General features: G+C 41.6%; 1 protein-coding gene across 1 annotated transcript in view; it reads left to right on the forward strand.

The window, feature by feature from the left end:
• Positions 1-1,723: 1,723 nt before the first annotated feature.
• The window catches only part of LOC121604481 (complement C3-like), a 54,635-nt gene continuing 42,207 nt past the window's right edge, over positions 1,724-14,151 (forward strand). Inside the window, exons 1-18 of the mRNA XM_041934003.1 lie at positions 1,724-1,809; positions 3,736-3,934; positions 5,556-5,718; positions 6,118-6,212; positions 6,554-6,642; positions 7,388-7,470; positions 7,565-7,652; positions 8,313-8,415; positions 8,639-8,759; positions 9,749-9,864; positions 10,025-10,168; positions 10,327-10,426; positions 10,555-10,649; positions 10,781-10,972; positions 11,076-11,231; positions 11,987-12,113; positions 13,618-13,686; positions 13,971-14,088. Of these exons, the coding sequence (XP_041789937.1) occupies positions 1,724-1,809; positions 3,736-3,934; positions 5,556-5,718; positions 6,118-6,212; positions 6,554-6,642; positions 7,388-7,470; positions 7,565-7,652; positions 8,313-8,415; positions 8,639-8,759; positions 9,749-9,864; positions 10,025-10,168; positions 10,327-10,426; positions 10,555-10,649; positions 10,781-10,972; positions 11,076-11,231; positions 11,987-12,113; positions 13,618-13,686; positions 13,971-14,088 (2,144 nt within the window). The remainder of the gene's footprint in view (positions 1,810-3,735; positions 3,935-5,555; positions 5,719-6,117; positions 6,213-6,553; positions 6,643-7,387; positions 7,471-7,564; positions 7,653-8,312; positions 8,416-8,638; positions 8,760-9,748; positions 9,865-10,024; positions 10,169-10,326; positions 10,427-10,554; positions 10,650-10,780; positions 10,973-11,075; positions 11,232-11,986; positions 12,114-13,617; positions 13,687-13,970; positions 14,089-14,151) is intronic.

A 14,151-nucleotide genomic window follows, 5' to 3' on the forward strand; every position in this document is an offset into this window, starting at 1 on the left:
GTCTGCATCAATCAATTTATGTGACTCTAAGCTTTCTTGCAATGTATGATATGAATATAAATGTGAACAATAGACAGAAAGGAATAAAAAAAAAAAAAAAACTATCCAGCAGCCCCGGGTGGGCTGTTGGAATGGTAGGGGGTTCCTGCTTTTAAGTTAGTTAAAGCAGGCAGGCTAACTTAAATGAATTAATTGGCATGTGTTTCATCGAATATGCCTATAAGAGAACTACATCATGTAAACTGAGTGGGAAAAGTGTTCAGCTTTGCTACATTGCGTTGCTCCATTGGCTAACAGGAAATAATTTGTCAATTGTTTACACTTGCTGTGCCACTTGATGCCAGCAGAACTTGATGCGTAACGCTATGGCTGACGGCTACACAGAGACTTGTATATTCAGTTGTTCTTTCAATTAATAAATACTGTCCAGGTCTTACATAACCGATCTAAAGTGCATGCACACATATGCAAATACCTAAATTTTGTTTTTCCTGCTTGTGACTAGTCCTTATGTCTTATGACTCCTAATGCTGAGCAGACCTGCTTTTCTCATTTTTCCTTGTCAGGCCGGGACTCGATAGAGGACTCAGATGCAGAGTTTTCACAGCACACAAGTTTATTAAGCATGATAACCAGATCTCTTCAAAGAGTGACCAAACAAACAGGCTATGAAATTGAACTATGATGTTTCTAGGGAAGTGAGTAGCAGAAGTTACTCACTAAATAAAGTAAGAAATTAGATAACAAAAAACGCTCCTAATGGAGGAAGAAACTCAAAAGGCTATCAAACACAAAACACTCCAAAAGGGAGGAATTCAGACTGGAGAACTAGTAAACTTAAATACACTAGGGTGAAACAAAAGAGGATCTACAACAGACTATACAACAATGGCTATGAAACAAAAAACACTCTAATCGAGGGCTAAGATACTACTATGAACAAAATAAAGAACGAGAAGGCAAAAAGCTTACAATGAAATACAATGTCTTAAGAAACAAAAGAAAACTCTCATAAGGAGGACTATGGCATGAAATGAACAAAAACAAGGAACAAGAAGGCAAGGAACTAAACTATGAAACTTACAAACAAAAATCACTCTCAAAGAGGGAAAACAGGCTTACGTGGAAGAATACTGTGGCTGTGGACAAGGACTGGCGTGGAGGACTCGACCTACGGACAAAGACACTCTGGCACAAGACAAAGGAGACGCAGACTATATGAACACATGGAGGGTAATGGAGAACAGGTGGAGACAATAGGTAATCAGGGCAGACACAATGGTGACACATGAGGAAGGGCAAGTGCTCTGAAACGGGAGGAGAATTAGACTTTCAAAATAAAACAGGGTTGACAAGACAACAAACCCAAGACGATACAAACCTCACCACGGTGTGACATTCCTCTGACAGTGTTTGCTGCAGCAGAGTAATATAGAGGATATGTTATATGAACTTTGGAACATATTTTTGCACAGGGACTGTGGATTTTACATTGGAAGTGCATTAGGATGGGATCTCTTAATACCCACTATGAGCAGGAATGAATGACTACAGCAAACATATGGGTACCTGACTATTGTTTTGAGAAAGACTAGAAGCATTGTGAACCACCAACCTTTAACTGGATGAGACAGTAGTGAGGAGAATTAAAGGTGCAGGATGGAGGGAGGTGAGCGGACAAAAGGAGGGTGTTGCAGAGCGAGAGACAACATTGACTGCAGACATGGGATCACAAAGGAGGACGTGTCGTACTCAGCTGTGGCTGCTGGCCTTTCTGGCCTTTTCCTCTCTGACTGATGGATCTCAACTGTAAGTTGACCTTCCTCATCTTCACAGACCCTGAATGTCTGTTCAAAATTGTTTTGAGATCGAAAGAGCAAAAATGGAAATTAAACTTCAGTTTTTCTTGTTTGCTTTTCTTCTTCTCAGTGCGCCACTTTTATGGCTAAATTTACCACAAAGGCTGTTTTCCTTGTTGCTTTCACAGAGAATTCAAATGTGTAATCTTCAAATGGCCCATTGATTCATTACTGTGACAAAAATGGGGTAAACTGCCCTTCTGAATACTGAATAATAGTGTATTTGTGTGTGTTTATCCTGACGTTTAAAGTCAATTGTTGTAACCTTGTCTTAATCTGCTTCGTCTGACCTGATACTGTCACAATGGTTTCTGACACAATCCAAACTCTATAGGAAGAACAGTAAAAAATGGAAGAAGCGTTGGAAGTGAAATGCGTAGATTGTGAGAAACATGTGAACAGATAGACAAAATTAGTTTTGATGGAAACTAAGTGACCGTCAGTCTCAATGACAAATGAAATATAGAAACACAATTGAAGCGGATGCTATCATACTAACACATTTCCTTACGCTTTTGGCTGTGTTTGCTCAGCCCATGAGAAAAAGAAATTAGTTACAATGATGTACATACTACTGAGTTTCTTGAATTTAGACTACTTATGTGTTTGGTTCCTTTTGATGTCCAACGAAATGTAGAACCTCTTGGTATTAGATTAGAAATTGTAATGGGATTAACAATAAGTCAAGGCATTTTCCAGTAATGCCTACAGACTATTGATTTATTATTAGTTTAGCTCTGTTATGTTTCACCCATGTTTGTGTAGCATAGGTCAAAGTGCAGTAGTCTTTCAAATGATACCTGAAAATTGGCCTAGATGTTGAGTTTGCAAAGTGGTGCATTACGACAGACACAGCAATGATTAAATGTTTTATTGATCCAGTGCTGGATCTTAGTCAAGGTAATCAATATATCACTCATTACGTGTAAAGTCCATGCTGGAGTGCATGCTCTGCATCCTATCCTGTCGCAGGATACAACTTATAATTCACTTGGTCACAATGTTCCCATTATTTTTGATCACTCTACAGCTGTGCTGTAGGCATGACTCGAGAGGTGACAGTGTTCTCTGTCAGTCCTTCACTTTGGTCCAGACTGAAATATCTCAACAACCATATTGCATATTGCCATGAAATTTCGGTGCACAAGTTCATGTACCCCATCAATCCCAATGACTTTGATTAACACTGGACATTTCATTTAGTGCTATTTAGCAAAAGTTAACATGCTAAACTATGATAGATGCCGCCATTAAAAAATTCCACGATGCGGTACTTTAGCAAGCCGTTTTTAAAAATCTCTCCTTTAGTGACCAATAATGCCATTTGTGTGTGAGCAAGAGGACCAAATGCAAAGGAAAAGGTTTGTTTTGCCAAATATACATAAGTATGTGGTCAAGGCTTTAGGCTTAGCTTAATGTGTCTCTATAAAAAGACTTGTGTGTGTGTGTGTGTGTGTGTGTGTCTGTGTGTGTGTGTGTGTGTGCATGTTGTTGTGTAAGGGTACTTATTTCTGAGAGCGAAGGTCAAAATTCGTAAGTATGGTGCACTCTAAAAATATAACTCTAAACCTGTCTTATTAGGCTTGTCATCCATTCACGTTTGTTTGTGGAAATCAAAAGGACCATGTGGAGATTTGTGGGATGGCGAACATTATAGCACTGATATTACTGGTGAGGCTGTGTCAGTGCACACGTATCAATCAGTGCACACACAAAAACAACACAACCGGTGGCCCATTTCTTAAAGCAACATTCCAAAAAAAGCAGCTCAAAGTTGTATATTATCAGTGGGCAATTCTGCTGAACATCCTGAGTAGCAGCATTATGTGTTCCCTGTGTACAAGCAGTACTACATACTCCATACTTCTCTCTCCAGAGAGGTGATGTCTGCCCCCAACCTGTTGCGAGTAGGAACACCAGAAAACATCTTTGTGGAAATTCAAGACTGCGTGCATGAAGGAAACATCAATGTTGACATCAGCGTGATGAACCATCCAACCAAAACCAAAAGGCTGGCATCAGCATCTGTGAGCCTTACTAAGGCAAATGATTTCCAGGGCTTTGGACAAATTACGGTAATGGAGAAATACTGAAGGATATGACAGATTTACTGATTTAAAAGCAAGATTCCTGTGGTTATATATTTCACTCTAAAATAACAGAAAGTACAATGCACTAAAAGTTTCGTGGTGGAATAGGACAGCTTTCATTGGCCTTGATCCAGTCTCACTGTTGACTTGGATTTTACTGTGTTCAGTCGTAGCCTGCTTTTGACAGGCCTGGCAGTATTTACGCATGTGCATGGGGTTGGTTAATGAAGATGCATTCTGTATTGGTTTTCATTTTTGTTTTATTTATATACATATTTCATAATTACAGGGTGCAGTAATGTTACCGAGTAACAATACAGGAGAATAGGAAAAAAAAATGTTACCAATTCTGATATTGCAATGAAATATCAATACAATTAATTGTAGTATCATTTATTTTAGAATCAGGTAGATTTACTGGAAAAAATACAATTACAGTGTAAAACAAATTTCTATATGAAATTCTTAAGATAATGAACTTGTTTTAATTTTGCTGGAGGACAAGCATTGGGTCTGGAAACAAGGTGGGTTTTTAAATGTTTTGTAATGTGGAACATTACACACAAATTCAAGTATAATTACACACCACATCATCACAATAGATATTATATTACTATTGGACAAGAGCAAAATATGTTGATTTCAATTAAGGGCCGAAATCAGATAATCGCGGTGTCGGACAGGTGATGTTCAGTTAAACACAGAGCACACAGAAAGGATGTGGCACTACAGACACTCCAGTGCTACTGTGTGTGTGTGTTTTTTGACCAGCAGTTTCGCAATAACCTGGTCGGTTCACAGCAGCACAGTTTAACACATATCAACTCCAGACCCAGTTTTGAAACTCAGATCATCCTGCAGCCTGTTACAGTGACGAACATCCGAGCAGATAATAATAATAATAATAATAATAGATTTTATTTATAACGCACTTTACATTTGAACACAAATCTTAAAGTGCACAGTACAGGCAACAATAACAATAAAAGCAATAATAACAGTAAAAACAAGCAACACAGCAAAACAATAAAAACGGTCAGCAGATAAAATCAGATAAGATCAGTCTGGATAAGCTTTCTGAAAAAGGAAGGAAAGTCCTTTTTTAAAAGCATCCACCGACTGTGGAGCCCTGAGGTGGCCGGGGAGGGCGTTCCACAGACGGGGAGCAGCAGCCTTGAAGGCCCTGTCACCCAGATGTGATGAACAGCAGCAGAGACACGATGGTTTATATTCATCATGTGCATCAGTGACTCTGCAATTTGGACAGAGTGTGTTTTACCTGTGTAGCAGACCTGTGAGTGATCGACTGTGCATGGCGCACGGAGCATATATCCATTTGATACTGCATACCTAATTTTAAGCACCCTAAAGCCCTAATCTTCACAGTCGTATCCTACAGAATATAGTTGCATTTTTGTTGTAAATTGCTGCCTACTTCAGCGATCTCAGGTCTCCAGCTTGAGGCAGCGCTGTCCATATTGGTAAATCCATCCAGGCATTGTTTGTCATTTTGTGCCTCACAAGGACAGGGTTTAATCTTCTAATAAAGTTGTTTAGATCTTATTCAACATTCAGACAATGCTGCTGCTACTCTCTCCATACTCAGATCCCGACTGGTGACTTCAGTAAGGATCCCGACATGAAGCAGTATGTGTACCTGGAAGCTCAGTTCCCCAGCCGACTGCTGGAGAAGATTGTCTTAGTCTCCTTCCAGTCCGGCTACATCTTCATCCATACTGACACCACCATCTACACCCCCAACAGCTACGGTGAGTCCAGGGCCCTACCTTGGGGCGTTCAATAGCAGATGGAGTTCGCTCAGCTGTCAGGGAGATGGTCCAGTTGTTACCAGTATGAAACTTGGTCACGTGATAATAGGTGGTTAACAGGTATCACATGATTAAGACTGTCTTATGTGACGTAGGCTGCAACCCTGTGCTGTTTTTATAGGTGTTGAGCGTATAACGTATGAAACGTATCTCACCAGTTTTAAAAATTGTTCAGGATTTTGAAACTTCAAGAACAGCCTTGTGAAACGTACCCTTTCCCGCTGTCGGCTGTTTGGTGTTTAGCTGCATGTTGCCTAGCAAACCCAAGCAGCTGACAGTGGACATGGAATAAATGGTGTAATTTAAGCGAGTGCTTCACTTTCTGTCTCTCTCTGGCAGTCCATTACAGGGTGTTTGCAGTGACCCCTAGCATGGAGCCTGTGGACAGAAGCACTGAATCTGATGCTTTAACTCAAATTGGCATCGAGTTTGAGGTATTGTATTTTATATGGTGCAGAACTGAACACCAAACATTGCTCCTTAGTACAACTAACATAACTAAAACATCCATCCAGACTCACTCTGCACAGTCTCCCACAGGAGCCGTGTGAAAGTACATCCATACACAAGTTGCACATACTGGTGTGAACCCACAAAAAATAGATGGGCAAATTAAAAAAGTAGCTTAAATCAGCGAGACGAGTGACCACACAGACAGCAGCCAGGAAATAGTCACCTACAGGCAAGATATGGGAATGTTAGTACAGCTTTCCAAAAGGAATCAGAAAATTGGTGATGCTTACTGTTACTAATGTTTAATGCTTTTCATTTTTAGAACCCAAGCGGCGTCATTGTACAAAGTGATCCTGTCTCTCTGAGATCAGGGATTCACCACGGACTTTACTATCTTGGTGATCGTGTCAGGTGAGTTACTCCATAGTGTCACAACATGGGAAGACTTCAGAGTCCATGTAACCATGTCTTTCCGCACAAGAAAAAACAAAAGCAAGCACATGAAGTGGATAGTAAAACATATTCAAAGTATTGGGTGAAAGGCTGTGTCAGTACACTCCATCTTCTGAGTACAGCGCCAAGATGCGGTCATTGAGGTTTGACGGACATTCATCTAGATCTGACCAATACAAGGTTTCAGCCCTCGTCCTGCTGCATCTCAAACAGTTCTGTGGCCCAGGTTACCGGACGGTAAACTGTGTTGGACACAGTCCTGAAGTGGTTCAAGTCTGGGACAGGAGCCAGTTTGTCCAAACCGATTATTATTTTCATGGCATACCAATATGATATGTGGAGTTCCTTTAATCAGTCCAGCTGCTTCTTATTGAACATGTACGTGCTTCCATTAGAGAAAATGATCCAAAACCATAAACTTGCCTCGTCATGCCCTTTGGGTTTAACACTGGTGTCAGTTTGCCACTCATGAAGCATCTATGTGATGTGGGAATAAACTGTGGACATATCCATACTGACCCATACGGCAGCTTTCTATTTGCATTAAAGCCTGTTCATCTTCTATTCAGTGTCCACTCCGTTCATCCAAGGCCCCCTAGTGACACTGTCCAGACCTTTGTTACCTGTAGTCTGGTTTGTGATCAATGTTTTAAACCTGTGTGTGTGTGTGTGTGTGTGTGTGTGTGTGTGTGTGTGTGTGTAGTCATGGAGTGTGGAAGGTGCTGGTGAAGTTCCTCAGCAGCCCACAGCGCAGCTTCTCTGCAGAGTTCGAGGTCAAAGAATACGGTGAGTCCCTCATTAACTGTTTCTTAAAACCTATAAACTTTTTAAAGACTTTTTATCTGATTGGACACAAAATGAAATGTTCTCACTCTTCCAGTGCTGCCCAGTTTTGAGGTTAAACTGACGCCTCAGCGCCGCTTCTTCGACATGGACAGCCAAGAGCTCTTCGTCAACATCAAAGCTACGTGTGTGCAGGGTTTTTTTTTTTTTTTTTTGGTGGATTTAGGGGTCAGAGGGGTGTATTGGGAAGCGAGATTAACAGGGTTAAAGTGTCACAAAGGTGGCTAGATCGTCATGGTAACTTGCGCTGCACATCCTAACCTGCTCTGGAGGAGGTTAAGTTCGGTGCACTGCAGTGCAAATTGGATGCATCGTGTTGTGTTCTTGTTTTTTTTTGTCACCACACATCACTTTGGATCATGTCTGTCTTTAGCTGGAAACTAAAGTGATCTCCATCAGAAGGGGGCCAACCTTAATGCAGTTCCAGAGTGTAATCTTGAAACGTGCTGTATCAAGATTAACAAAGGCCTCTACACATTAGAAGGAAACGGGAGAGACTGACATAGCTCTCCATTATAACGTGTTCCTCTGGATTGAAGTGTGTAGCATGCGGCCTGTCCATTTTGTCAGGAAGTTGACCCACACGACACACAGTGAATGGGGGTTTTAGGTTTCGTAAAGCCGGCTAATGCAGTGAAAGCCCGGCAAAGTCGAACTTGCTTCGTGGTAAACCCCTCGGGTTTGATTGGTGTGGATGTTGAGCCTTTTGCTGTTTTGATATCATTTTCCTGTTGCTACTTTTTGACATTTCCCATTTGGTTTGCTCTGTTATTGCCTGACTTTAGATATCTGTCCGGGGAAGAGGTGGACGGGACGGCCTATGTGCTATTTGGGGTTTTGCAACAGGGCCAGAAAAAGAGCTTTCCAGGCTCTCTTCAGAGAGTGATGGTGAGTCCATATTTCCTGTATCTCTGCCAGTCTGCCAGTCGACTGGTCAGTCCATACGGCACAGAATGTGACTGGCTTTTATCTTTTGGGCTTTCTTTTGCAAACACTGAAACAAAGACCAAACCTAAAACCACCACTCACCAGTTTGGCCTTTTCATTGCCAAAAAAAAAAAAACTTCACTGACTGCATTTCAAGCTGCTTTTTTGTATTATGTCACATTAGATTGCGGAAGGACAAGGAGAGGTCAGACTGAAGAGAGAGCACATCACACAGACCTTCAGCAACATCCTCGAGCTGGTGGGGAGTTCCATATATGTATCTGCCAGCGTGCTGACGGAGAGCGGTAAGAAAGAGAGCGTTTGTGTGTGTGTGTGTGTGTGTGATCACAGTGATTCAGCTGTCTCAAAATTACCATAAGTGCTGCCATTACTATTATGGGCTTTGTTACATCCACCAAGGAGGTTATGGTTTTGGTTTGGTGTGTTTGTTTGTTTGTTGGTTGGTTGGTTTGTGTGTCAGCAGGATTACAGAAAAACTACTGGCCTGACTTTCACGAGACTCGTGGAAGGACATAGGATTGGCCGAGCATGAATCCATTCAAGTTTGGAGTGGATACCAAGTCGCGGGGCGGACACACAAATCATTTTTCACTTTCGTTAACATTTGGGGATTTGGGCTTTGATTTGGAAAAATACACCTTAAAATCCAGTAGATGGTAGTGAAGTTCAATAGTGATAAAACAGCTAAATGTCGAAATACAGCAAATCCATATTCACGGCTACAGGAAATCCTTCTTTATTCTGAAAGCAATTGTTATGGAGCAGCGGTTTCACAGGAGAACCAGTGCAATTGTATTGTTGTTTCTCAAACTATGGAAACAGTTTTCACAAATGTACTTTTTAGCATGTGAAATATTTCAAGTTTAGAAATATAGTAATAAAAGCACAGCCGTGGTGATGAGGCTTCACACACCATATTTTGACCTAATTCTAACAGTTTTTGAAGTATATCCAGGCATACGTACATGTGTAGATGTAGATTTGCATACGCATCATAGCAAAGTGGACTGTTGGCCTTGGTCTTGGCGGTGTGCACTCTCCAAGTGCCCTTCTAGTTTATTATGTGAATTAGGTTTAAGACTACAGACCAAGTCTACTTAATGTTTTATGGCTCCTTTTATGATGATTTAAGGGCTTTATAATAAAATGTCCTCCCGCTCTGCTGACTTTTTCTGTGTTTTAGTAGGGGAGCCTTTTTGTGACAGGTTGTATTTGTAGAGCTCTGAAGGGAGGACAAAATGTAACAGACTGTGATGTGCATTTATCACAACAGGTAGTGAGATGGTGGAGGCAGAGCTGAGAGGTATCCAGATCGTCACATCACCGTACACCATCCACTTCAAGAAAACGGCCAAATATTTCAAACCAGCAATGCCCTTTGATGTTGCGGTAAAGTAGTTATTTAGATTTATATTTTTGCAACTTGGAAGATGACTGTGTCCTCACAAATATACTGCTAAGAGTATTAGCTGCTCCTACACATGTTTTCATCAGACAGATTTAACTAGATGATTTCTGATGGTTCAGCTGTTTGTGTCCCTAAGGGCAGGTTGAAGTTGTGAATCCAGACGGCACTCCGGCACAATTTGTTGAAGTGGTGGTTGCTCCGGGTGAGACACGGGGCTTCACCACAGACAAAGGCATGGCAACGCTTAGCATCAATACAGCAACCAGTGAAGCACTGATTGTTACAGTATGTCTTAAGCATTGTTTAATTTTGTTTTTAAATTTTACATTAAAGCTTATGCAAAACACAACATAAACACAACATTGAAGGTGGGCTGCAGGGGATAGTGATTGTGAGCTGTTTTAGAAGTTATTGTTATTATAACTGTGTTAATTTAATTGCAGGCGATTACCAACGATCCTCAGATTTCACGTGAAAAACAGGCATCAGCCACAATGGTAGCTCTCCCATATACCACGAAAAGCAACAACTACATCCACATAGGTGAGGAACGTCCTGGAATAAAATCAGATGGTAAAGTCAGTGGTGATGGTGGTGGCAGTCCTGCCTAGAAACTATGAATAGGACGCTCCTAAATGTCTAATACTAATTGTGGAATGTTGTTATTACAGGTGTGGATATGACTGAAGTAACATTAGGGGAAAATCTGAAATTCAGCCTCCACCTCAACAGGCCGGTAACCGAACAACATGACATCACTTACCTGGTGAGAGATGTTTTGCACCTGTGTATGTGGGCGTTTGTGAACATGTTTGAGTGTTTGTGTTGCTCTTGGCAGTCTGTGCTGTATGTACACTCATATTTGGCAAGTGCTGATGTGTAAATCTGTGTTCCCAGATCCTGAGCAGAGGTCAGCTGGTGAAATATGGCCGATACAAGGTAAAACATCACGTTCTGATTTTTCTGGTTCTGCCCATTACCAAAGAAATGCTGCCATCGTTCCGCATCGTAGCATACTACCATACAAATTACTATGAAGTGGTGGCAGACTCTGTTTGGGTGGATGTCAAGGACTCCTGCATGGGCTCGGTGAGACGCACAACACTCATGTAGAGTTTAAGTTGGGAAAAAATACATTTTTACTTATTAAACTGCTTTCACAAATCCAAATCTGAATGCCTCTCACATTTAGCTGAGGCTGGAAACAACAAGACCCGCTCCCTCGTATGAGCCTCGCAGGATGTTTGGCCTGAAGATCACTGGAGATCCAGAGGCCACAGTGGGACTGGTGGCAGTTGACAAAGGCGTGTATGTCCTAAACAACAAGCACCGTCTCACCCAGAAAAAGGTGATTTCTTTATTCTTTCTGTCTTTTGAAATCTTTTTAAAAGTAGGTTCAGTTAAGCCCACAGCGTGTCGATGGAGGAGGCAATGACATGCAGGTTACTGATACTCATGTCAGGATAGATAGTTGTGTCTATATGGGTTTGTCCTCAGCTGACCTGTCCAGGGTTTGCCCCGGCACTCTTCCAATTTGAGCTGTGATTGGCTTCAGCCTTCTGCACCCTGCAAATGATAAGAGGATATCGGTCAGAGGTGGGGAACTGTTTTCCTATCTGGGGGCATTTAGTTTTTATAACATTCTGCAAGGGCTGAACTAAGTGGCGCCCCCAGAAAGATTTAATGGGGGGTCACTGGTGATCAGGCAGCACCTCAGAAGCTTATTATGCATATGCAATGGGGGGAAGGGGGATGCTCACTTGGAGGGAGCAATTGTATCATCGTATTAACCTACACAAAATCATTGTATTCACTTCAAATCATTTCACATTTGAAAACAGAGAGCTGAGAAGCTGGCTGGAGCTTGAGATTCAGCTCTGAGAACTACTTGATCATTTTCACCAATAGTAATAATTATCATAATAATAAACTTTATTTATGTAGTATTTTTCTTGTTACATAAGGGAGTGTCAGTCAACATTAACTTGTTACTCTGACAGTAAATGGTATTTGTAACTTCCACCTCTGCTGGTTCGCTATTAAACTTGCATAACTAAGCCTTGTCTGGTTGTATTTCTGTGTGATGACTTCCTCTCTGCTCAGGTGTGGGACATTGTAGAGAAGTCCGACACAGGCTGCACACCAGGTGGAGGGAAGGACAGCATGGGTGTGTTCTACGATGCTGGGCTGTTGTTCGAGTCCACTGCTTTCGGGACTCCCTTCAGACAGGGTGATGCTACTTCTCCACTCTGACTCTCCCTCCTTTTACTGGTTTCAGTCTATATAGGTATGTTTTGAGTTGACTGCTCATCAATATCTGTAAAGGAAAACGTAAGTATTTTTCCACCTGGATGCTAATTTCCCATGTTTTGCGTCTAAGTGACTAATGGGGACAACAATTTTTGAAAATGGTCCAGTTTTGAGCAAGACTGGTGCAGCAGTCTAATCCTTCAAGGCTCTTGCATGCTGTCAGCGTACATCTACTGTAAGTTCTGTTTTTGCCGCTGACATTATGGAGAGGATCCCTGCAGAGATACACCTTCATGTTAAAGAATAAGAGTAAGAGATTTTTTTTTCAACTAGATGCAGCCATTATTTCACTCTCCTTAAAGCCACCAGACTCCATTGACTCATTTTAACCTCCCAGATCAACGAGAACAAAATACAGCTCACCAAAGCTGTGTTGGTTAGTCTTTCCACTTTTCCCACTATCACAACCAACTCTGGTTTGGTCAAAATAAACTCTTAAAGTCTGAATTCATTGAGCTGGATGTGAAAATATCAGGACAGGAGCGAGAGGCAGGTCAGGCATCAGAGAGGCAGTGGGGAAACTATCGTGCAGAGACAGAACATTTAAGTGATACCTTGATCAGGGATGTTGTGGTGGTGCCAGGTCTCTGTAAAGATGCGGGCACAACAGTCTGACGTACCACGTTGAGCAGCTCCTCAACCTTTCATTCCTGGCCGCGGGGGTTGATGAGGATGATTTAAAATATAATAAACATAAACAAAAGCACATGCTGAATGCAAAGGAAGCTAGCATCTTCAAAGACATTGATTGACTAACTAGCAGTCGAGCTGTCAAAATTGGCCAAAAATGACGTCTGAATATTCTATCTAAAAAAACATAGGTTCGAACCATTCAAATAGGCTTTTGTGCATTACATCCATAAGAGGAAAAAGAGCCATACTACTTTTATATTATGTCAACACAACATGTCTTTTAAAAGATCAACACACCTACACATATAAAAACTATGTCCTATACCGTGTTGTTGAATTCTCCGCTTGTTTCAGCTTGACCTACGTTATATTTTTAGTCAATGAAAGTGATGTTGTGTGTGCAGAGTTTCCAGTTGGTGCTGGTCCTTGTATCCTGGAAGACTTCATTGTCCCAGACAAGCAGGAGGAATTCCGGTCAAATATTGTCTGATTATGGATCCCGCGTTCCCATGTTTTTTATGTCTAAGTGACGAATGGAGACAACAATTTTTTCTTCACTGAGTGAGAAAGCAGCAGCTGGCAGCCCTGAAACACGCTGCAATTCAATCCCTGCGGGTGTTTGCACACCATCAGTGTACCTCCACTAGAAGTGTACATGAGGCAGAGGGGTTAAAGCATTTGTTCCTTCATGTGATTTTTAGAATAATGCATTTTATTGTGTTTGGACAAAGAGGCATTACTGTGTCAAATGACCTATCCCTAGCAAGCAGACTCTGTTTATACTTATACAGATTTAAAGTGTGCAGCCCCCAGCAGGAGGAAACGAGGCAGTGCTCTAATGGACTTCCACACCAGCTCGAGTAAGAATCAGAGCTCAAATTACCCAGTAACCACATATTTTGCTGAACTTGTGCATGCCAGCTCAGGCTCTCCAAATGTTTCTTGGATGTCTGACTCTTTAAATACAGTATTTGTCAATGTAGTGGTGTGTGGCAGCTGCTGACTGTAAATGCTGAATTGTAGGAAGCTACCATGCCACGTAATTTAAATTTCAATAGCCTTCAAACTTACCTGTTGTGACTGTGTTCTGGTTAGATTGTTTAAGCTTGCTTTCATGCTCAAATCATTTATTGGGGCGCTTCAGGTGAGGAGGACCACAGTTACATGGACAGCAATGAAGTCGTTTCTCGCACCAGGTTCCCTGGCAGTTGGCTGTGGTCAGAAATCAAACTGCCTGCTTGCCCTCGAAACACACCGAACTGGTGAGACGACAGAAATACACACACAGTCACTAAGACTTCAGCTTTGGTGGAATTTCTTCTCCA

Source organism: Chelmon rostratus, chromosome 3 (genome assembly GCF_017976325.1).
Source record: "Chelmon rostratus isolate fCheRos1 chromosome 3, fCheRos1.pri, whole genome shotgun sequence".
NCBI classification, from domain to species: Eukaryota; Metazoa; Chordata; class Actinopteri; order Chaetodontiformes; family Chaetodontidae; genus Chelmon; species Chelmon rostratus.